A 22,289-nucleotide genomic window follows, 5' to 3' on the forward strand; every position below is an offset into this window, starting at 1 on the left:
CCATCAGCACAGTGTCTTTGAGATGTATCCTTATTGATGCATGTAAATGTGGGTAAAAATAAACTGGATGTATACTTTTCACATTCTAGAAAATTTTCAAGGTAACAGGTCTAACAGCTCAATCTAACAAAAGGAGGTACAGAACTACAAACATCACACAAACCAGACTCCAAGATACAAACATGAAATGAGACAAAGAGGATCACTTAATTATAATAAACGAAACAATCCTCTGGGGAAAGGCTGAGATAAAACATACAGCATTTGAAGAAACATCAACAGAAGTCAAACATCAAAAAGCACACACAGGGCCAGGCACAGTGGCTCATGCCTGTAATCCCAGTGTGAGGAGGGAGGCCGAGGCAGGTGGATCACTTGAGGTCAGGAGTTCGAGACCAGCCTGGCCAACATGAAACCCCATCTCTACTAAAAATACAAAAATTAGCTGGGCATGGTGGTGCACTCCTGTAATCCCAGCTACTGGGGAGGCTGAGGCATGATAATCACTTGAACCCAGGAGGCGGAGGTTGCAGTGAGCCGAGATTGCACCACTACACTTGCACCACTACACTCCAGCCTGGGCGACAGAGCAAGACTCCAAAAAAAAAAAAAAAAAAGCACACACAGCTGATCCTTTGAGCAGCCTGAGATCTGTGAAAACAGTTCTCTATTCCCTTGACCCAGAACAGCCCACAAAATTATGCAAATCCAGTGGTTCAAATCTTTGTATTCAGTTTAGGAACATCCAAGAAACTGCCCAGGCATCAGGGTATGTATATACAAAAAGCCACCATGTATGTGAAAAACGTCACCTTACAGAAGCAATGTGTGCCTCTCCATCATTACCAGGGTGGCGATGGTGAGTGTGTCTAGGCCATATAATGAGGCTGGACAGAGGGTCGATGACCTAAAAAGAGAGCTGAATGTTCGCTGCACATGCTTAACAATGCAGAGAGTCCTGCTGAACTCAAGGGTTTAGCTGCAGATTGGCTGGTCATTGAGCTTATCCTGGGGAACAAAGCTCCCTGAGATGTACGGTCCAACTGTACTTGCAGAGCTCGTGGTCAGGTTAACCCACACACAAGTGTCCCTTTGAACAGACCCTTACTGAAAAAAAAAATTGTTCCTAAACCAGAAGAGGAGTTTGCAAAGAATAAAAGGATATCTCAGAAGAGACCGAAGAAACAGAAACTTATGGCCAGGGAAGAAACTCAGCATAAAATAAATGCAAATAAAAATATGTGTACCCAGATATTACCAAGAAGTTATAGAAAATCAATACCTGAATGAGAACTAATATTCCTGAAAACAGTTAATAAATCAAATACTTGGAAACACTGAGGTAAGTATAATTGCATCCTCAGAGGAGCAAGTGATGTTGTTTTAAATGCGCTACGTTCAGTTTTTCTCCCCCTAGTTTTCCTACTGCCCCCCCAACCAGGTCATAATCACCACCACTCCACCAAAACTGCTCTCACTGAGGTCATCAGAGATGCCCACATTGCTAAAGGCGTGGTCACTTCTTTGTCTACCTCTTGGCCTTTTAGCACTGCTCAACCAGATGGCCACTCCATTGTCCCAGAGCCCTCTCCTGGTTTTCTTTTTTTTTTTTTTTAATCATTGATAACTTTATTTAAATATTCCAAAGATCTCAACCCCATTTAAAAATAAAAATTGTAAAGCACTCCATTCAATAAAAGCACAGAAGTCCCCCTCAATAATTAGTATGACAATTCACAATACAGCTCTTACTCTGGGAGAGTGTATTTTACCCTTTATTCCAAAAGGTACAAAGTCATCTGAGGCCTCAGATATTAACCCCATTCCATGCTAATGTCACACCACTAATGTGCAACTCAATGTAATTATTAAAGCTTATAACACACTTCCCCAAGAATTTTATAGATTCTTTCTCTAAATAATAATTTAAAAAATACTGGACCTTAAGACCAATACAGGCTTAACAAGAGACCTGAAATTTCTGTAAGGACAGTTTTGTTTCTTGATAGAAGTGTGACTTTTCAAAGTCTATTCCCAGCAACAGAAACACTAGACCCAGCTTGGCCAAATAAAGTAAAACGAGTGATTTCTAAAATGCTAAAAGAATATGTTTTCATCAGCTCCACAAGAAAGCAGTCCTGGTCACTCAGAAGGCTCCTGTCATCCCACCAGTCTGCAGTCATTAGAAATATATGTTTTACAGGCCACAGGCTGTTCTGGATTTGGTTTCAGACACCAGTGACCAGAAGAGGCCAGTTTTGCATGTGAGGGGTGTGGGCCGCCGCTGCCTTGGGCCTGCTCACTGGGGTGGGTGGACCCCCGCCAGGTCACAGCCTGCTGTCATGTCCGGACTGTTGGCCTCTTCTGCGTCCAGGCTGTTGGGCTTTCCTGCGCTCTGTCCCTCAGTCACCTCTCCTGGTTTTCCTCAGACTTTCCCAGTGTTCCCATTCAGTCCCTTTGGCTGGCCGTGCCCGGGTGCTCAGGGTTGAGCCTCTTCTCTCCCCATTCCTTCCTTAGGTGATCTCATCTGGAGTCTTTAAGTTCTCACCGTAACCGAGCACAGGCCTGGCTGCTTGCAGCTTTTACAGCCGGTAACAAGGATGAAGTACAGGGGTAGGAAAGTGATTGTATTCGAGCTAGCAGTGGGAAAGTAGTCAGTTTACACCTCCAGAAACAGCTTCAAACTTTAGGCTGGGAAGAGGGGATTCAAAGCGAGACCTTGGAATGGGAGGCATGCTGGCACGGTGCTGAATACAAAGTCTGTGTGTCCTGTTACCAGTGTAACAGGAGCTGTGGTCCACCTGGGGCCCCGGCTGGCATCATCTCATATGTTGCTGGTGGGAATGCAAAATGATGCAGCCACTCTGGAAAACAGTTTGGGCATTTTTTGTAAAACTACCCTGTGATCCACCAATGGCAATCCTGGGCAAGTATCCCAGAAAAATGAAAATTGATGTTCACACAAAAATCTGTACACAAATGTTGATAGCATCTTTTATTCATGAAAGCCTAAAACTGCAAACTACCCAAATGTCCTTCAGCGTGTGAATAACTAAACAAACTGTGGTACACTCACACTATGGAATGCCACATGGCCATCAAAAGGAACAAACTAGTATTCCATGCAGCTTCCTGGATGAATCTGTAGGGAATTATGCTCAATGAAAAAAGTTAATCCCAAAAGGTCTCCTACTGTATGATTCCATTTACATAACATTCTAGAAACCCAAAACTATAGAAATGAAGAGAAGGTTAGTGGATGACAGGGGCCAACGAATAAAGGCAGGGGAGAGGAAGGGAACTGAGTGTCGTGGTAAAAAGACAACACGAGAGATCCTTGTGGTAAATGAATGATTCTGTATCTTGACTGTGTCAATGTCAATATCCTGGTTGTGATATTGTACTATAGTTTTGCAAGATGTTAACACTGGGGAAAACTGGATATTGATGACATTGAAGGTAAAGAGTACATGTGCTATTTCTGAATTATTTCTTACAACTGCATATGAATCTAAGAATATCTCAATAAATTTTTAAAGCAATATTGTATTGGTATGGTACACACAAATAGACTAATGGAATCAAATATAGACTCCAGATATAAATCCTATTAGGTTTGTTTCCCCAGAAGTAGACCACAAAACAAGGATTTGTGTAAAAGTAATTTATTAGTGAGCATTCTCAAGAAAAAATGGTAAAAGAGAGGGGAGTTGGGATGAGGAAGGGAAGGCCACTGGAGTGAGTTGAATGGTGGATCTCAAAAAGGCATGCCTATGTCCTAATCTCCATGTGATGGTTAGTTTTAGGTGTCAACTTGACTGGGCTAAGGGATTCTCACATAGCTGGTAAAATTTATTTCTGCTTGCGTCTGTAAGGGTGTTTCCAGAAGAGATTAGCATTTGCATTCATAGACTAAATAAAGCAGATTGCCTTCACTAATGTGGGTGGGCGTGATTCAATCCATGGGAAGTTTGAGTAGAACAAAAAAGCAGAGGAAGGGTACATTTCATTCTGTGTAAGCTGGGACATCCATATTCTCCTGCCCCTGGACTTTGGTGCTCCTGGTTCTTAAACCTTTGGATGAGGACTGAATTACACCACTGACATTCCTGGTTCTTCAATTTGCAGATGGCAGATTGTGTGACTTCTCAACTTCCATAATCATGTGAGCCTTTTTTTTTTTTTTTGAGACGAAGTCTCGCTCTTGTCCCCCAGTCTGGAGTGCAGTGGCGTGATCTCGGCTCACCACAATCTCCACCTCCCGGGTTCAAGCGATTCTGCTGCCTTAGCCTCCCAAGTAGCTGGGATTACCAGTGCGTACCACCACACCCAGCTAATTTTTTGTATTTTAAGTAGAGACAGGGTTTCACTATGTTGGCTAGGCTGGTCTTGAACTCCTGACCTCAGGTGATCCACCCGCCTCAGCCTCCCAAAGTGCTGGGATTACAGGCATGAGCCACTGTGCCCGGCCAAGCCAATCATAATAAATCTCCTCTTATGTAGAGATCTATATATGTTTTATTTATCCTGTTTCCCTGGAGAGCCCTATTATACCCCAGAACATGTCAATATGACCTTATTTGGTGAAAGGGTCCTAACAGATGTAATGAAGGATCTCAAGATGAGATCATCCTGAATTACCCAGGTGGGCCCTAAATCTAATGAGAAGTGACTTTATAAGAGACACAGAGGAGAGACACATACAGGAAGAGATGGCCATGAAAAGATTAAGGTAGAAATTACAGTGATGCTGCCACAAGCCAAGAATTCCTGGAGCCACCAGGACCTGGAAGGGGAAAGAATGATTCTCTCCTAGAGCCTTCAGAAAGAGAGTGGCTCTGTCAATACCATGATGTTGGACTTCTGATCTCCAGACTTTGGAGAAAAAAATTTTGTCTGTTTTAAGCCACATAGTTTGTGGCATTTGTTATGGCAGCCCTAGAAAACTAATACAGATTTTGGTACCAGGAAGTGGGTGCTACTTTAATAAATACCTCAAATTGTGGAAGTGACTTTGGAACTGAGTAATAAATAGAGGTTGGATGGTTTTTGAGGTACTTGAGAGAAAAGTCATAGACTTTCTTGAAGAGACAGTGGAGTTATGGATTTTAAAGGCAATTCTGGTGAGGAAACAGAAGGAAGCAAAGAGCATGGTAGAGAATTCTTCCATCATCTTAGAAATGTACATCTCATCATGAGCAGAGTGTTAGTAGAAATATAGATGTTAAAGGTGGTTTATGTTGAAGGCTAAGAAGGAAATGAGGAACATGTTATTGGAAACTGAAGGCAAAGGTGATCCTTGTGACACAGTGGCAAAGAACTTGGATGAATTGTGTCCTTAGGTGGAGAGCAGAATTTGTAGGCAATGAACTTGGATATTTAGCTGAGGAGATTTCTAAGCAAAGTGTCGAAGGTGCAGCCTGGTTTCTTCATGCTGTTTGTAATGAAACACAAAAGGAAAGAAGTAAATTGAGGAAGGAGCTGTTAAGCAAAAAGAAACAACACTTGATAATTGGGAGCTTCTTGGCCTATTCAGATTGCAAAAGATGCTAAAATTGGGAAACTCACTGTTGGGAAAGTGTACTCTGGATAGAGGGCCAAGGGTGTGCCTAGACAATATTGTGCTGAAGAGATCTGCTCTACAACTGATGGATCCCTCAATTATCTCACAGATCCAAGGATAGATCCAGCGTTATCCAGGAAAGATCTGTGGGGGTTCTTTTATCTAATGGCATGGATCCCTGTGACATACATGGGAGCCTCAAAAGTTCTTGAGAAGGTTGTACCAGAAGAAACACTGTCAGCTTGGCCTGAAGTGGCTGAGACAGGACAAAGTGAAAGAGAGGCTGTCAGATATGCACAGTTCTTCAGGCAAGAAGAGGACTGATAGAACTACTCAGGTATCAGCATGTGCTGCCTTTCAAGAAAAAGGAAGAATGACTATGAGGACAGGGTCTTGGGCACAGGGGTAGAGGCTGAATGTTCAAGAGCAGAGACCTACCAAGTTGCCATGAGCAAAGAGGCCTATGAAGCCATGAGCCCAAAAGACACAGCTTCAAGCCACAGAGGATTATTCCCAGACCTTGAAACCAAATGACTTTGCCTTGTTGGATTTCTAACTTGCTTGGGATTGATGACCCTTTTATTCCTTCTATTTTCTCTGCTTTTCAGTGAGATTGTCTATCATATACATGGCCCACCTTTGTGTTTTGGAAGCAGGTAACTTGTTTTCTAGTCTCACTAGTCAATAGATGCAGAGGAATTTTGCCCTTGCATAGCTCATACCCATAGACTCACCTACACCTGAGTATTAGATTATTTATATGTGAATATTTGAGACTCTTTGAATTAATTTTTATGACATTTAGTGAGAGTTAGGACTTTTGGAGATGTTGAGATGGAATGAATGTATTCTGCACATGAGGCAGATGTGAATTTGGAAGGCCAGAGGTTGGACTATAGTAGGTTAAATGGTAGAGCCCAAAAAGACATGTTAACATTCGAATCAGGGATTAGAACCTGGGAACATGGCCTATTTGGAAAAAGATTTTTTACAGATGTAACTAAGTTAAGGCTGTCACTGGAAGAGGCAAAAAAAGTCTTCTCCCCCAGAGCCTTTGGAGGGAGTATAGCCCTGTCAACACCTTAATTTTGTACATCTGGCCTCCAGAAATGTGAGAGAATAAATTTCTGCTGTTTCAAGGCATCCAGTTTGTGATCGTGTGTTACAGCAGCCCTAGGAAACTGATACAGAGGCCAAGCTAAAGTTCCAAATCAAACAAAGTCCCACGGTGTATTCCTTCCAGTTATCCCAAAATATAACAATCCCAAAACAGTGGCTTAGAACAATAACAATCGTTTATTTTTGCCCACACATTTGGATGTCATCTGGGCTTAGCTAGGCATACCTCACTCAGGGTTTCTCAGTGGTGGTAACCAGATGGTGGCTGGAACTGGAGCCACCTTGAAGGTTTCATCTCTCACACGTCTGGTACCTGGACTAGTAAGACTCAAACAGCCAGGGGCTGGGGCAGCTGGGGCCCCTTAGTCATCTCTTCCCCCTTCTATGTGGTTCTCACGTGATCTTTCTACATGGCAGCTGCATTCTCTTATAGAAGCTGCCACAAAGATATGCCTTTTGATGAGTATGTAAAAGAATTCGCAGATAGTACCATTGACTCAGAATTGCAGAGAGTATGGTGAAGTTCACCCCTCAGAGTTGTCTTGCTAAGTGGGGCAAGGAAGCTGCAATATTTATATTCCAGCTACCATCAGTAATCCACACTGGTAAGTACTGCTCAGGAGAAGATACATTCTCAGATACTTCCAACTCTCCAGGAGAGCAGGAAACGTGGGAATGGAAGCCTTCAAGGGGGTCCTCTGAGAAATGCAGGCGTGGCTGCTGGAAGGAAAGCACCTGGGGGAGGAAATGCACGCAAGCACAGGACTGTGGACAGAGCACTGACATGGGCTCCATATCGCCAGCTTATGTGGAAATGTAGCACATAGTGTAGCAGCATCATTATCTGGGGTAATACCTGAGGTTCATTGTCCCACAGCCACGGAAAACTAGGACGCGACACACCATAGTGAGGTTAAGAGCAGAAGTTTAACAGGCAAACGAAAGACAAGAGCTCTCTGTGCAGAGAAAGGGGTCCCAGAGAAAATGGGTTGCCAGTTCTGCGGTGAAATGCACAGGGTTTTATAGATGAGCTTGAGGAAGCAGTGTTTGATTTACATAGGGAATGAAAGATTGGTTGGACCAGGTGTGCCATTTGCATAGTGCATGAAGAAGCTGGCCTTCCTACCCTAATATTTTATTATGCAGACGGCTTCTCTACCTGGCTGATGCCATGTTGCCTGTTCCTTCACTGTACACGTGGTGACAAAGAAAATGGAAGATGGAGTCTCCATATTGAACATACCTGGCTTCCAGGTAGTCCTTTTCTATTGGCACAACTGCCAGCATTCTCCCGTGCACTGCCAGCTTGCTTATCTATGTTTGTAGCTCAATTTTTCAGGCTGCTCTTTGTCAAAACAGAAATAATTTTGGGAGTGCTTTTTGTTCAGAAAGAAGCTCTGCTGAGGACTCTCTTACACTATCTGCCTAAATAATTTCTTTTTAGGTCCTGTATCAATAGCACTGGTACCATTTCAGAATACTGGGGAAAGTCAGGGTTACTCAAATAAACGGCACTCAAAAAATCGTTATTCCTTTAGAAAAAAACATAATTAAGTCCCTTAACTCTCATTATACAAAAATATAGTTTCCAGAGTAAAGAGCTAATTGCAAATAACAACAAACTGCTCCAAGAATGGTTGGAAACCATAGATGTGGTGAAGAAGGCCTTTCTAAGCAATATGCAGATCCAGAGGCAAAAAAAGAACAGACTGAAGCACTACATAAAATTTAAAATTAAAGTATGATGAAAGAGCAGAAACAACTAGGCGGAAACTGAGCAACAATATTTTTCACATATGAAACAATATATTCAGAATGTATAGAGTTCCTACAAATCCATAAGAAAGCAAAAATAACCAATAGAAAATGGATTAAGAATATGAATTGGCGATTCATAGTCTATAAATGCCAATAAACATATAAGAAGCTGCACAACCTCATGAGTAACCAGAAGCATCAATAATAAAGGTTAGTGAGGCATCTTTTATCTCCATTAAACTGGCAAATTTTTTTAAAAGATTGATAATATCCATCATGCACTAGAGCATGGAAAAACTTCCAAATTATTTTAATTGGTTGAGCCATTTTGGCAGTACTTATCAAAATTAATAACGTGCATAGTCTTTAGATATATCCCATGTTGAAGAAACTGGTCAGAAAAACTCCAACATGCACAGAAAGATATACACACAAGGAACATCGACATTTATGGCAGCATTATTTGTAATAGGGGAAAGGTGGGAACAACGTAAGTATTCACCAATAGGGAAACGTTTAAATAAAATGGAACGATGAATATACATAAATTATTCCATGAAAAGTCTTCAGCCATTAAATATAAGAGCTGTTAGGAAAAAAAATGCTAGAAAAAAAATAAGAAAAAAGTTAAGTTGTAGAAAAGTATCGTCCCTGTGATCTCAATTATATTTAAGAAATCCAATCCAATTAAGTATGTGCACGTGCATACTGTTTGCATATGCATTGGAAGGCTCTAAAAGGTTCTGCACCAAACCGCTATATGATTTAACACCTGCAAAGCCTTGGCCTATGTCTGACAAACAGGCAGTGCTATATGGGTTGGCTATTTTTGTGTATAATTATGCATTTCTTAATGATAATGCAGTCCTAGATTACTTATGCTACTAAACGTAAACGTATTGGCCAGGCGCGGTGGCTCACGCCTCTAATCCCAGCAATCCCAGCACTTTGGGAGGCCGAGGCAGGCGGATCACCTGAGGTCGGGAGTTTGAGACCAGCCTGACCAACATGGAGAAACCCCGTCTCTACTAAAAATACAACATTAGCCAGGCGTGGTGGCGCACGCCTGTAATCCCAGCTACTCGGGAGGCTGAGGCAGGAGAATCGCTTGAACCCGGGAGGCGGATGTTGCGGTGAGCCGAGATCGCGCCATTGCACTCCAGCCTGGGCAACAAAAGCGAAACTCCGTCTCAAAAAAACAAAAAAAGTAAACGTATTGCAATCATTTTAACTCTCTGCGCCCAGCTGATGACCAAGTGTAAGGCCCGCTCATTACCACTTTCTCCATCCTGAATCCAGCAGGGAGGGTAATGGACACAAGGTAAACAATTCCTGGAAAAACTGCGGCATCCCACCCGACGCCGTCCAGTCTCCCGTCAACCAGTGCGCAAGTGCGAGTAGGCGGTGCCCAGCGCTCCGCCGCCCCGCCCTCTGCGGAGGTGATAACGACACTGAGCAGCGACGCGCACTTTTAGGACGTGTTTGTGACCCGCCTTCCGGAAGGAAGCGGCTAACTATGGCGACCGCCACGGAGCAGTGGGTCCTGGTGGAGATGGTACAGGCGCTCTACGAGGTGGGCTCCGCGCCATGAGCGGTCCGCGACCACACCCGGGCCTGGGGAGGGTGGGAGGGCGCGTGTGGATTTGTGGCCTGAGACCTCGGCGGGACTGGCTCGGTCACGCCCAGACTCGGCGTCTCTTGCTGGAAGGACTGCCGGGAGCTTCTAGTCCCAGCGGTTGAGTGTAGGGAGGAACGGGCGGGGGCTGGGACCGAGGGTCTCGGTTCGAGTTCTTATGCTCCGGGTCCCCTGGAGGCTCCGGAAAGGAACACGTGTAAGGGGACCCAGGAGACAGGTCTGCCAAAACCAGAGTTTAGACGGACGATAAAACGGAGTGGTGAAAATGAGTGGAAAACCTTCGTCTGGGAAGGTCCTAAGGAAGTCAGTTCTTTGGAACTACGGTACAGTTCGTTGGGGAATAAAATTGTAATAAATTGGAGTTTGTCTGTTTTTGTCGAAAAACCGAGTGATTTAGGATTTGTGAATAAGAAATAGTTTGTCATTCTTCTGCGTATATCAGTTTTCTATCTTATAAAGATACAACTAGTTTAGTCGATTTTTATTTTTGGTTTATTTATTTTTTTTTTTGAGACGGAGTTTCGCTCTTGTTGCTCAAGCTGGAGTGCAAGGGCGTGATCTCGGCTCACTACAACCTCCGCCTCCCGGGTTTAAGCGATTCTCCTGCTTCAACTTCCCAAGTAGCTGAGATTACAGGCATGTGCCACTATACCCGGCTAATTCTGTATTTTTAGTAGAGACGGGGTTTCTGCATGTTGGTCAGGCTGGTCTCGAACTCCCGACCTCAGGTGATCCGCCCGCCTCGGCCTCCCAAAGTGCTGGGATTACAGGCGTGAGCCACTGCACCTGGCCGTAGACTTTTAAAGGAAGAATAGTTAAGAGTTTTTTGAAGCCTAGTTATTTCAGATACATAAGATAATAAACCAGAATGTCAGCCTTAGTGTTCATTCATTTAATAACTGAGATTCCTCGTGCTGTCTTGCAGAGCTATTTATTGGGCACTGAAGAACTTATTTTATTTTATTTTATTTTATTTTTTAAAGACAGGGTTTCACTCTGTCGCCCAGGCTAGAGGGCAATGGTGCGATCAGCTCACTGCTGCCTTGACCTCCCAGACTCAAGCGATCCTCCCACCTCAGACTCCCGAGTAGCTGGGACCACATACCACCACGCCCAACTAATTTTTTTAATTTTTTTAATAGAGACGGAGGACTTGCTATGTTGCCCAGCCTGGCCTCGAACTCCTGGCCTCAAGCAATCCTCCTGCTTTGGCCTCCCAAAGTGCTGGGATTACAGGCATGAGCTACCACACCCAGCTGCAACTGAATTTTTAATTTAACTTAAATAGCCACATGTAACTTAGTGACTGTCCACATTGGACCACACAGATCTAGATGCTAGGGATAGTGCGGTGAACAAATAGGCAGAAGTCCCTGTGCTCATAGAGCTTACTTTCATTTCAAGTGAATTTCACGTTACTTTTGATGATTTAGTATCACCAAACTTAATATCACCATCTACTGGTAGGAGTAATGACAGTGTCTTCCATTGCAGGACATACTGGGAATTTTATCTTGAAACGTAGCAGAGACAGCAGATGTGGCTCTATCTTGCACTCATGTATTAAGTGATGCCCAGTATTAAGTGATAACCAGTATTAGGTTAATTATAGTGACCTAAAATGAGCCACTAAAATTGAATGATCTTTGTTATAAATGATTTTTTAAAGAAATGGATTATTTTCTGTTAAATGTTGTTTGCTCCCTTTTTGAAGACTGACAGTAGTGTAACTTCTCATTCCCCGAAACTGTCCAGCAGTGAGACTTGGGGGAACTCCTGTATGTAACATTTCCTGGGAAGGAAAAGAAGTGGTGTTTGTGATTTTTATTAATTCACTAGACAAATAGTTTCTCAACTTAGGGCGATTTCTTTTTGGAGTGGGCTCTTAACTAGTGGCTCGGGCAGATGTTTGCTTGCTGGAATCCAACTATTGAGAAAACTAAAAGGGTATTTAGACTTATTCGTAAATGAATTGTATTTAGGGGGATGAGCAAATTTTAAAATTCATCATAAAGATAAACTTCTTACTCCCAAATCCTATGCAAGTTGAATGTAGAATTTGAGTAGTCTTGTATAGTGTATCCAAAAAAGAAATAACCACTGAAATTAAATAATCCGATAGTTGATATTGTTTTAAATATTGGGATTCTGTGTTAGATTTTATTTATTTATTTATTTGAGACGTAGTTTTGCTCCTGTTGCCCAGGCTGGAGTGCAATGGTGTGATCTTGGCTCACCACAACCTCCACCTCCTGGGTTCAAGCGATTCTCCTGCCTCAGCCTCCCAAGTAGCTGGGATTACAGGTATGCGCCAACACACCCGGCTAATTTTGTATTTTTAATAGAGACGGGGTTTCTCCATGTTGGTCAGGCTGGTCTCAAACTCCCGACCTCAGGTGATCTGCCCACCTCGGCCTCCCAAAGTGCTGGGATTACAAGTATGAGCCACCGTGCCCGGCCTAGATGTTATTTTTTTAATTTTAATTTTTATTCCCAAAGAAGTTTTAAAAGCTAAAAATATTAGGGGTTTTTCATGTGAGGGAGAAATTGCCTGCTATTAGAAATGGGGAAAGGAATGAATAGAAATTAAGGGAGCTTCGAAAGTAAATTGTTAAGAATAGGCTAAAAGTCATAGAAGGCAGTATATGCAGGTGTAGTAAATTTTATGTGCAGGTGTTAGAAGTGTATGTTTCATTTCTTATTTGTTTTTGACTCACTCTTAGGCTCCTGCTTACCATCTTATTTTGGAAGGGATTCTGATACTCTGGATAATCAGACTTCTTTTCTCTAAGACTTACAAATTACAAGAACGATCTGATCTTACAGTCAAGGTATGAAATTAAATCTCTGTTTTAATTATTGGATATGTGATTATAGTTGCTATGTCTTTCCAGAAAGGATTTGTGGTGGCTCAACTATGTGTGTTAAAGCATTTTCTGTAATGTAAGGAAATCAAGGGGAATGAAATATTAGGGTAGGCAAAATATGGGGAAATCTAGAAATAAAGTCAGTACCCAATGAAGACCATATTATGGTCTTGGACACTTGCTAGGAGTAAACAGCAGTCTTGCAAATAGATGGTTAGAGGGAAGCATGGGCAACTACTGGAGTTTGAATATTCATATGAGTGTTGTGTGAGTTGCTGCAGAATAGCACAACCATTTCTGAAGTGTAGGATAAAGTTTCCCCTGTGGTCTTCTTAAAGGAGAGTCAGAGTAGAAAAGAATCCTACTCATAACCACCTCAAATCGAATTTTGATGTGTTGTGTATGGTAAAGAAAAAAAAATTCTGAGCATAGAAGTTAAATTTTCATAAAAAGTCACCCATGAAACTGCATGGAAAAGAGCCTCTAGCTCTAGTGATAAGGAAAGAGGTGAGGGTGGTAAGTGCACAAAACTCACAAGTGATTCTGTTTTTATTCTAGCCACAACTAGACATGGTATTTCTAGCAGTGTATTCACTGTGACTTTTGCATTGCAAGAGACAATTTTGATATTGCCGAAGTTGAAGTAAAGTGACTGCACCTGAAAAGCTTCAGGGGGTTTGAATAAGAATAGCTATAATAACAAGTGCTATGTGGCTTACAGAGGAATAAGCGATAAGTGATTTTAAATCAGTTTGTCTTAGACAAATAGAGCTTGTTATAACTATTCCTCATAAGGATAGTATGAGGAAGGGGTAGGATATATATTCTATTAGGGGGCTGAGGATGAGGGTAAGTCATATGATACCGTAGCCGCCTAGTTTTAGTAGTACTGCTGTAAGTACTATTGAGCTGGCAATAGAGGCTTCTATGTGGGCCTTAGGGAGTCATAGGTGAAGTCCATATAGGGATATTTTTACTATAAAAGCCGTAATACATGCTAGTCATATAAGGTTGTTAGATCAGAAGTTTAATAGTTCTTGATTAGTAAACATTATTATTAGGATATTTAGTGAACCTGAGCTATTTCGGGTGTGGATGAGTGTAATAAGTAAGGGAAGGGATCCTACTAGTGTGTAAGTATGAGCTTGCATTAGGCATTCTGGTTGGTTACCTCAGCAGGTAATAATGATTAGGGTAGGGATGAGTGTAGCTTCGAAAAGAATGTAAAGTATGACTAGTTCTGTGGCTGTAAATGCTGTAATTTAAAAAATTTGTAGGAAAATTAATTTGGAAATATGGAGTTTTTTTTCCATAGGGGTGATTCATTAGACAGGTGATGTTGGCCTGCTAGGATTATAAGAGGTAGTAGTCAGGCTGTTTGGATTAGAAGAGGTGATGTTAATGGGTCAGAAGAAAAAGTTAATGAGAAGTTAGATGAATTATTGTTTGGTTGATTAAAAAATAGGGTAATGAGGCTGATGAATAGGCTATGAGTAGCTATATTCAGACTATAGAGTTTTTGGAGAGTTATATTGTAACCGTATAATTGTTGGAATAATAATTTTTGGCATTGGAGTAAATTTTGATTTTGTACATAGTCTAGGCCGTATGCGTTGGAGATCGAGACTACGAAAGCAAGGCCTACTGCAGCTTTGCAGACAGCAAATACTAAGAGGATAATGGGTATTATGAATCCTAGAGTGAAATGCATGTTTAAAGTTATGAGCGTATTTATGATAAATATTGATAGTATGACGCCTTCTAGGCATAATAGAGATGGTATTAGGTGGGATCGATAGATTAGTACTCCCAGCAATGCTATGGTATATGCTAATATAATGTTAATATAAATAAATGGCATTTGGTAAATATGGTCTATCATAATCTAATGAGTCGAAATCATTTAATTTAAACTATTTACCAATTCAACTCAATCGAATCCTTTTTGGGTTCATTCATAAATTAGGTCTAGGATTAGAATGGTAATTAGTAGAAGGGCTGTACTGATGATTAGTATAAGGTTGTTTGTTTGAAGGGCTCATGGCAGGGCTAGGAATAGGGCAATTTCTAATCGAATAGGAGAAACGTGATGGCTACTAGAAAGAATTTTATGGAGAAGAGGAGGTGGGTAGAGGTTAATGGATCAAATCTACATTCATAAGGGCTGGATTTTTCTATATAAGTATTATTAAGTTATGCAAGTCAAAATGTAATTACTACTAATAATAGAGTTAATAAAGTGTCCGTTATTAGGGCTAGTGCTAGGTTAGTTACTCTTTTTCAGACTTTGTTGAAACTAGTTGATTGGAAGTCAGTGGTACTGCTTATACTAAAAGAGTAGTAGGACCCTCACCAGTAGATAGAGACACATGGGAATGGTCATACGACATCTACAAAGTGTCAATATCAGGTGGCGTCTTCAAAGCCAAAATGGTGGTTGGATGTAAAATGAATTTTTTTTTTTTTTTTGAGACAGAGTTTCGCTCTTGTTGCCCAGGCTGGAGTGCAATGGCGCAATCTCGCCTCACCGCAGCCTCCGCCTCCCAGGTTCAAGCGATTCTCCTGCCTCAGCCTTCCCAAGTAGCTGGGATTATAGGCATGTGCCACCACGCCCAACAAATTTTGTATTTTTAGTAGAGACAGGGTTTCTCCATGTTGGTCAGGCTGGTCTCGAACTCCCGACCTCAGGTGATCTGCCCACCTTGGCCTCCCAAAGTGCTGGGATTACAGGGATGAGCCACCATGCCCGGCCTAAAATGAAATTTTAATTGGCAGAGAAGGCAGATGGTGAGAATTGTTGATCCAATAATAACATGAAGTCTATGAAAGCCTGTGGCTATAAAGGATGTTGAGCTGTAGATTCCATCAGAGATAATAAAGGGGGCCTCGAAATATTCTGAGATTTGTGGAAGGGTGAAATAGACTCCTAAGAGGATTGTGGTAAGTAGTGCTTGAATTGTTTGTTTTTGGTTACCTTCTGTTAGACTGTGATGGTCTCAAGTAATTGAAACTCCTGATGCAAGTAATACAGACGTATTTAGGAGAGGTACTTCTAAAGGGTTCAGGGGAAGAATACCTGTTGGGGGTCAATGTCCTCCTAATTCTGGGGTTGGTGCTAAACTGGAGTGATAGAATGCCCAGAAAAAACCGGCGAAGAAGAATACTTCTGAGATAATAGGAGCATCCCATATCGGAGGCCTTTTTGGACAATTGCTGTGTGGTGACCTTGGAATGTACTTTCTCGGACAATATCACGTCATCATTGATACATAGTCAGTGTGTTGGTTAGTAGGCCTAAAGTTAAAAGAGTGGTAGGATTAAAGTGAAATCCTATGGTTAGGCCTGATGTTATTAGGAGAGCCGAGAGAGCTCCTGTTAGTTGTCAAGGGCTAGGTACAACTATATGGTAGGCATGTGTCTGGTGGGTCATTATGTATTATGCAAACAGAGACTTACTAATAGTGTGAAGACATAAGCTTGAATAAGAGCGACAGCGAACTTGAGAATAGTTAGTAGAATTAGAATAATAAGAAATACTGAAGTTGCAGAGACACTAATAATTGATAATATTAGCACTGCACTGTATTTTAATTCTTTTTCTCCTGTAGGAAAAAGAAGAACTGATTGAAGAGTGGCAACCAGAACCTCTTGTTCCTCTTGTCCCAAAAGACCATCCTGCTCTCAACTACAACATCGTTTCAGGGTAAATTGATTTTGCTACCTGAAGTACTTGTATTTGGCTTCTTGTAGTAACCTGCAGTCTATAGTGCTTTATATGTAGTAGTCCTTTTTAATCTGAAACAAAACATTTTGAAGTTCCCAGGAGTAACAGCTTTAGCTCCTGATTTTAAAAAATTTATTCTAGGGATGATACAGGCATTTTTTTAAATCTCCAATTTAAGCATTAATGTTTGCCCTTTTCTCCAAGAATGCACACGTGTTAATATTTCAAATGGTCGAACACTTAAGCAACAGACTCCTGCTTTTTACCCATCTGGTTATTTTCTGATTTTAAATCTGTCGCACGTTACCCTCATAATTCTAGATACTGTAGTATGCTTAACTACCATTTGTTGATTCATTAACTACAGACAACACCTGTTGATCCCCACAATATGAATTATGGAGCTTCTGCTCACTTATGCCTCTTTCCTCCTCACTTCCAGTGTCTCATCTATTTTTCACTTTTCGTTCTCTTGGCTATCTTTGCTATATTGTATGTATTCTCATTAATTAAGAAATACATTAAGAATACAGAAAGTTGATATCAGACACCTATGTACCTACCACCCAGAATTAATTGGTGTTAACATTTTGCTATTTTTAATTCAAACTTACTTTTACAGGTAAATACAATATTACAAATGCATCTTAAGAAATTCCTTCACATCCGTCACTTAGTCTTGCCTCTCGTACAGATAACCACTGTCTTGAAGTTGGTGATTGTCTTTTCTTTGCTTATATTTATAATTTTACCATATATGCCTGTTGCCATAAAAATATTTAGTTTATTTTAAAATGTGATACAAGATATTTTCCTGAGTATTATTGTTCTGATTCTGATCTGATCAAAGAGGAGCTTCTATTCTTTACTTCTGTAGATCTCTTTAGTCTTATAAAAGTTTTATATATTCTGAAATCAAACCTACCAATCTTTTTTTTTTGAGACAGAGTCTCGCTCTGTTGCCCAGTCTGGAGTGCAGTGGCGCAATCTCGGCTCACTGCAAGCTCCGCCTCCCAGTTTCACGCCATTATCCTGCCTCAGCCTCCCTAGTAGCTGGGACTACAGGCGCACGCTGCCATGCCCAGCTAATTTTTTGTATTTTTAGTAGAGACGGGGTTTCACCGTGTTAGCCAGGATGGTCTCGATCTCCTGACTTTGTGATCCGCCCGCCTTGGCCTCCCAAAGTGCTGGGATTACAGGCGTGAGCCACCACACCCGGCACAAACTTACCAGTCTTTTATAGTTTGGTCTTTTGAAGTCTTAGGGAATCGTTTCCTACCCTAAAGGTCTAATTTGATTGTTTTCCATATCATGGTCAGTTGTCTCAGCATTATTAGTTGAATAATCCAGTATTTACCTACTGCTTGGAAATCTCCCTTCTTTGGTAAGCCAGATTCCCTTCTAAAGGGTCTATTTCTGGCTTTTATTTTTGTTCATTGGATATATTCGTATCTCCATATACCAGAGACTCATTCATATATACCACAGCTTTATAATAAACGTTGATTAGAGTGTCTTTCTACCTCTGTGTTCTTCAAAATTGTCTAGGCTATTCTTGACCCTTCTTCACTGTGAGTTTAAGTTTAGGTGATCATCTTTGACCAAAAAAATGCATTTAGGTTTTTTATTAGAAGTGTGTTGAATTTATGGATTAATTTAGGAGGCTTGGTATCTTGCTGATACTTAATCTCACTACCCATTTACATGGTATATATTGCTTGCATACTTGGGTCTTTTGTTTTCTATAGTAAAGTTGCTGAAAGAGGAGTGGGGGAGGAAAGAAGAGGAGAGGAATGCACACATATGGGTGTAGGAGGCTCCCTTCTGAAGGGAGGCTGGAAGGAGAAAGATGCGGGGCTAGGAGGTGCGCGGCAGGGGTGAGAGGTCAGAGGTGCTAAAGCTGCAAATGAGTGAGGGCAGCCTCCTTTCTCATTAGGTGGAACCCCCAAAATGGGGGCAAGGTCAGTGGGAAGAGCCAGGGAAGAGTTCGGAATTAATGGATATCAAATTTCACTCAATTCTTGGTGTGGGAGAAGGTGGAGGGACAGGCAGGGTGAGGGGCCCAGCAGCCACATGGGCCAAGTCAGGGATAGGAGGAGGAGCTGGGATCTATGAAGTGTAGGTGGCCGGGGGCAGGGAGTCTCAGCAGGTGTGGAGACAGCAGGGGCAGGCTGAGTGGCACTGCAGTTTGCCATGTCTTACTTTTTTTTTGAGATGGAGTCTTGCCCTGTCACCAGGCTGGAGTGCAGTGGTGCGATCTCGGCTCACTGCAACCTCCACCTCCTGGGTTCAAACCATTCTCCTGCCTCAGCCTCCCGAGTAGCTGGGACTACAGGCACGAGCCACCATGCCGCCTAATTTTTGTATTTTCAGTAGAGACGGAGTTTCACCATGTTGGCCAGAATGATCTCGATCTCCTTTTTTTTAATTAAAAAGTAAACTTTAATGTCGAAAATGCAAACTTGGGGAGGGCAGAAAGATCACACACAAGGCTGTCACTTCACACTTGGTAGGTTGCACAGCAGCGGGACAGAGACGCTCCTCACTTCCCAGATGGTGAGGGGGCCGGGCAGAGGCGCTCCTCACTTCTCAGACGGTGCAGGGGCTGGGCAGAGGCGCTCCTCCCTTACAAATGGTGAGGGGGCTGGGCAGAGGTGCTCCTCACTTTCCAGACAGGGCGGCGGCTGGGCAGAAGCGTTCCTCACTTCCCAGATGGGACGGTGGCCAGGCAGAGGCGCTCCTTACTTCCCAGACAGGGCAGCGACTGGGCAGAGGCGCTCCTCACTTCCCAGACCCGGAGGCGGCTGGGCAGAGGTGCTGGTCACTTCCCAGACCGTGAGGCGGCCGGGCAGAGGTGCTCGTCACTTCCCAGATGGGGTGGAGGCCGCGCAGAGGCGGTGCTCCTCCTCAATTCCCAGTGGCCAGCCGGGCAGAGGCGCTCCTCAGTTCCCAGACAGGGCGGCGGCGTGGCAGAGGCACTCCTCACTGCCCAGACGGGGCAGGGCCCGGGCAGAGGTGCTCCTCACTTCCCAGACTGTGAGGCGGCCGGGCAGAGGCGCTCGTCACTTCCTAGACAGGGCGGGGGCCAGGCAGAGGCGCTCCTCACTGCCCAGACGGTGGAGCGGCCGGGCAGAGGCGCTCCTCACTGCCCAGACGGTGGGGCGGCCGGGCAGAGGCGCTCCTCACTTCCCAGACGGTGGGGCGGCCGGGCAGAGGCGCTCCTCACTTCCCAGACGGTGGGGCGGCCGGGCAGAGGCGCTCCTCACTTCCCAGACGGTGGGGCGGCTGGGCAGAGGCGCTCCTCACTTCCCAGATAGTGCAGGCAGAGATGCTCCTCAGGTCTCAATCTCTTGACCTCCTGATCGCCCGCCTGGGCCTCCCAAAGTGCTGGATTACAGGCATGAGCCACGACGCCTGCCCTGCCGTGTCTTCTTTCTCTTCCCAAGCGGCTGTTTTCATCTCCTGGATTTTGATGTTCTACTTAACACCCTCATGTTCTTACGCATGTTGCCCTGCTGGAGGCGTCCTTCTCTTTGGGAAGCCTGACCCACCAACAGTGCCTCAGGAGATAGACAGGGAAGCTTAGCCGGTGGGGGCCCCTCGTCTCTATCCCACCTCAGTTGCAGGGGAGGGGTCGGTTGGAGCTGCAGCGGTGGCCCTGACAGTTTTCTTTTGCGGGGCCTGCGGGACCTGTGGCCGGCAGCTCTGGGTGGAGAAGACCTACTTGATGCAAGAGCTGCAGGATCCTTGGGCTGCATGTCCTCCCCCACCATCAGCAAGCCTGGAGAGCTGGGCAGGTGGTCTTTATCCAGCACCTTCAAGGCCGCCTTCTCTGGCCACAGGGAGCAGCCGGGAACTGGGGCAGGGAGCACTGTTGGAACTGGGTCAGGCTTCCCAAAGGGAAGGATGCCTCCAGCAGGGCTGTGTGAACTGGCGACTCCATGGCCCTTGGAGTAGAAACTCACTGCATGCACCTGGGCCTTGTCAGTCTGGTTCTTTTCTGTCAAGCTCTTGAGGTGGACATTTCCCTCCAAGGGCCTGGGATTGTACCAGGAGGAAGTGAGGTTTCCCTGAGTCTCCAGGGGCCTAGAGGTGGAGGCTGCTTCCCCATTGTTACAGGGGCCCCTTTTATTGTCCTTCTGCCCCTGGGTCTCTGCCTGGTCTTTCACCTCTGTTGCTTCTTTGGGCTCTTCTGCCCTCACCTCTGTCTTCGGGAGCCTGGCTGGGATCACCTGCTCATCTAATGAAGGAAGTCGGAGGTTAAACTTGCGTCTGAGACGAGGGATCCTCACAGGGCTGAGGTGTCCAAACATCATGGAGTTGCGAGCAGACAGCACGGGTTTCTTCCTCGAGGGGGGGCTCCAGACCACAGGAGGCAGGGCCCTCTGTGGGGTGCCTGTGTTCCGAGGGATAAGACACAGCCTCATAGGGGCGCCGTCCCACCTGACTGGAAAAGAAGGCCCAAGATATCGCTGACGGTTGAAGAGGAGTGGGAAACGGCCCAAGGTTCCCGGGGCAGGCATGGGTGCAGGAGCCGCGGGGTGAGCCCGGCCAGCTGGGAAGGCCTCACGGACAAGACGAGCAGGTTGCCGATGGCGTGGCGGGGACCTGTGGTGGAACCAGGAACAAAATATGCTTAGTGAGTTGCCCATTTTGAGCGAGTTGTGCACAGACGAAACTAAGGGTCAGAAGCGGAGAGGATACTCCTAAGTCACCCACTTCTCTGTGGCCGGGTGCACACTGGGCACCTGGGAGTTTATGACATCACCATAGGGCTGGTGACAGAGCCAGGGTGTGGAGGAGTGAGCAGGAGCCCAGCGAGGGTGCCTACAAGAGGAGGCAAAGGGCAAAGGGCGAGACCCTTCCACCGGTCCAGCTGGACTCTAGCCTCAGGGACGTCCTACTCCTGGGGGCAGGTGTGTGGCCCTGGATGGGCCCCCCTGTGGGGCTGTTGGGGGTGCGGGGCTGATATGCCAGAGCCCTTCCCGCCTGGCGCCTGGCCCAGGTGCTGGCTGACACCTGGTGGCCTTGTCTTGGCCGGCCCTGTCCACCGGGTTACAGGGCCAGAACCTGGAAGCAGAGTGCAGGACCAGCCAGATCCCGCCAGGCTCCCCCCGGGGCCTCTCCAGTGCCTCTATGCTGCCTGGAGCCAGGCCCGCCTTCTCCATGGCTGCCGTGGCCTCAAGGGCCACCAGCCTCGCTCCGCAGGTTTCCAAAGAGGGGACGCAGTGCCCTGACCTGACTGGATGCTGCCCCTTACCACATCCTTTCCTGGCAGGCAGGGTCTCCACTTCTTTTTACAAATTTGCCTGAGACCATTCCTCAGGTCATTCAGATGGTCATGGCCCAGCCAGGCTTTGAACCCGAGCTGTGCAATTCCACAGCTGGCACTCTGTCCTGTGTGCCTCATGATCATGGATACAGCATCTATTCTTATTTTTTCCTGTAGTTCTGGGGTACTTAGCACTGTGGCATATCTGTAATAAGCACATGCACACCTCAAAGGAGGTCTTCACTTCAACGTACAAGTTGACCATGGCATGCTCTGGGCTCCAGTCCTCTACAAAGATACAGGGCAGGGACTACCAGTTGTCAGCACAACACCATCCCACATTACTCTTC

General features: G+C 44.6%; 2 protein-coding genes and 1 long non-coding RNA gene across 5 annotated transcripts in view; 1 reads left to right on the top strand and 2 right to left on the bottom strand.

Annotated features, from left to right (window-relative positions):
* Positions 1-1,569: 1,569 nt before the first annotated feature.
* On the bottom strand, positions 1,570-9,881 carry LOC134759785 (uncharacterized). Its single transcript, XR_010136546.1, has 2 exons — positions 9,717-9,881; positions 1,570-9,044 (listed from the first exon to the last, which is right to left on the bottom strand). It is a non-coding gene; the product is annotated as an uncharacterized LOC134759785 (long non-coding RNA).
* Positions 9,882-9,884: 3 nt separating this feature from the next.
* The window catches only part of SPTLC1 (serine palmitoyltransferase long chain base subunit 1), a 77,639-nt gene continuing 65,234 nt past the window's right edge, over positions 9,885-22,289 (top strand). For 2 of the 3 annotated variants that reach the window (XM_054519452.2, XM_024251772.3), the window contains exons 1-3: positions 9,885-10,013; positions 12,800-12,907; positions 16,552-16,646. In XM_054519452.2, coding sequence (XP_054375427.1) covers positions 9,957-10,013; positions 12,800-12,907; positions 16,552-16,646 — 260 coding nt within the window. In that variant the 5' untranslated portion in view covers positions 9,885-9,956. 3 annotated transcript variants of the gene reach the window in all.
* On the bottom strand, positions 19,078-21,404 carry LOC100443165 (putative UPF0607 protein ENSP00000381514). The gene has a single exon (XM_024252136.3). The coding sequence runs from the start codon at positions 21,317-21,319 to the stop codon at positions 20,123-20,125; it is 1,197 nt and encodes a 398-aa protein (XP_024107904.3). The 5' UTR covers positions 21,320-21,404; the 3' UTR covers positions 19,078-20,122.

The sequence above is a fragment of the Pongo abelii genome, chromosome 13 (assembly GCF_028885655.2).
Source record: "Pongo abelii isolate AG06213 chromosome 13, NHGRI_mPonAbe1-v2.0_pri, whole genome shotgun sequence".
NCBI classification, from domain to species: domain Eukaryota; kingdom Metazoa; phylum Chordata; class Mammalia; order Primates; family Hominidae; genus Pongo; species Pongo abelii.

What these genes read in the sequence shown, in the direction of transcription:
- LOC100443165 (XM_024252136.3), bottom strand. Translation starts at nt 21,319, where the DNA reads ATGGGCAACTCACTAAGCATATTTTGTTCCTGGTTCCACCACAGGTCC.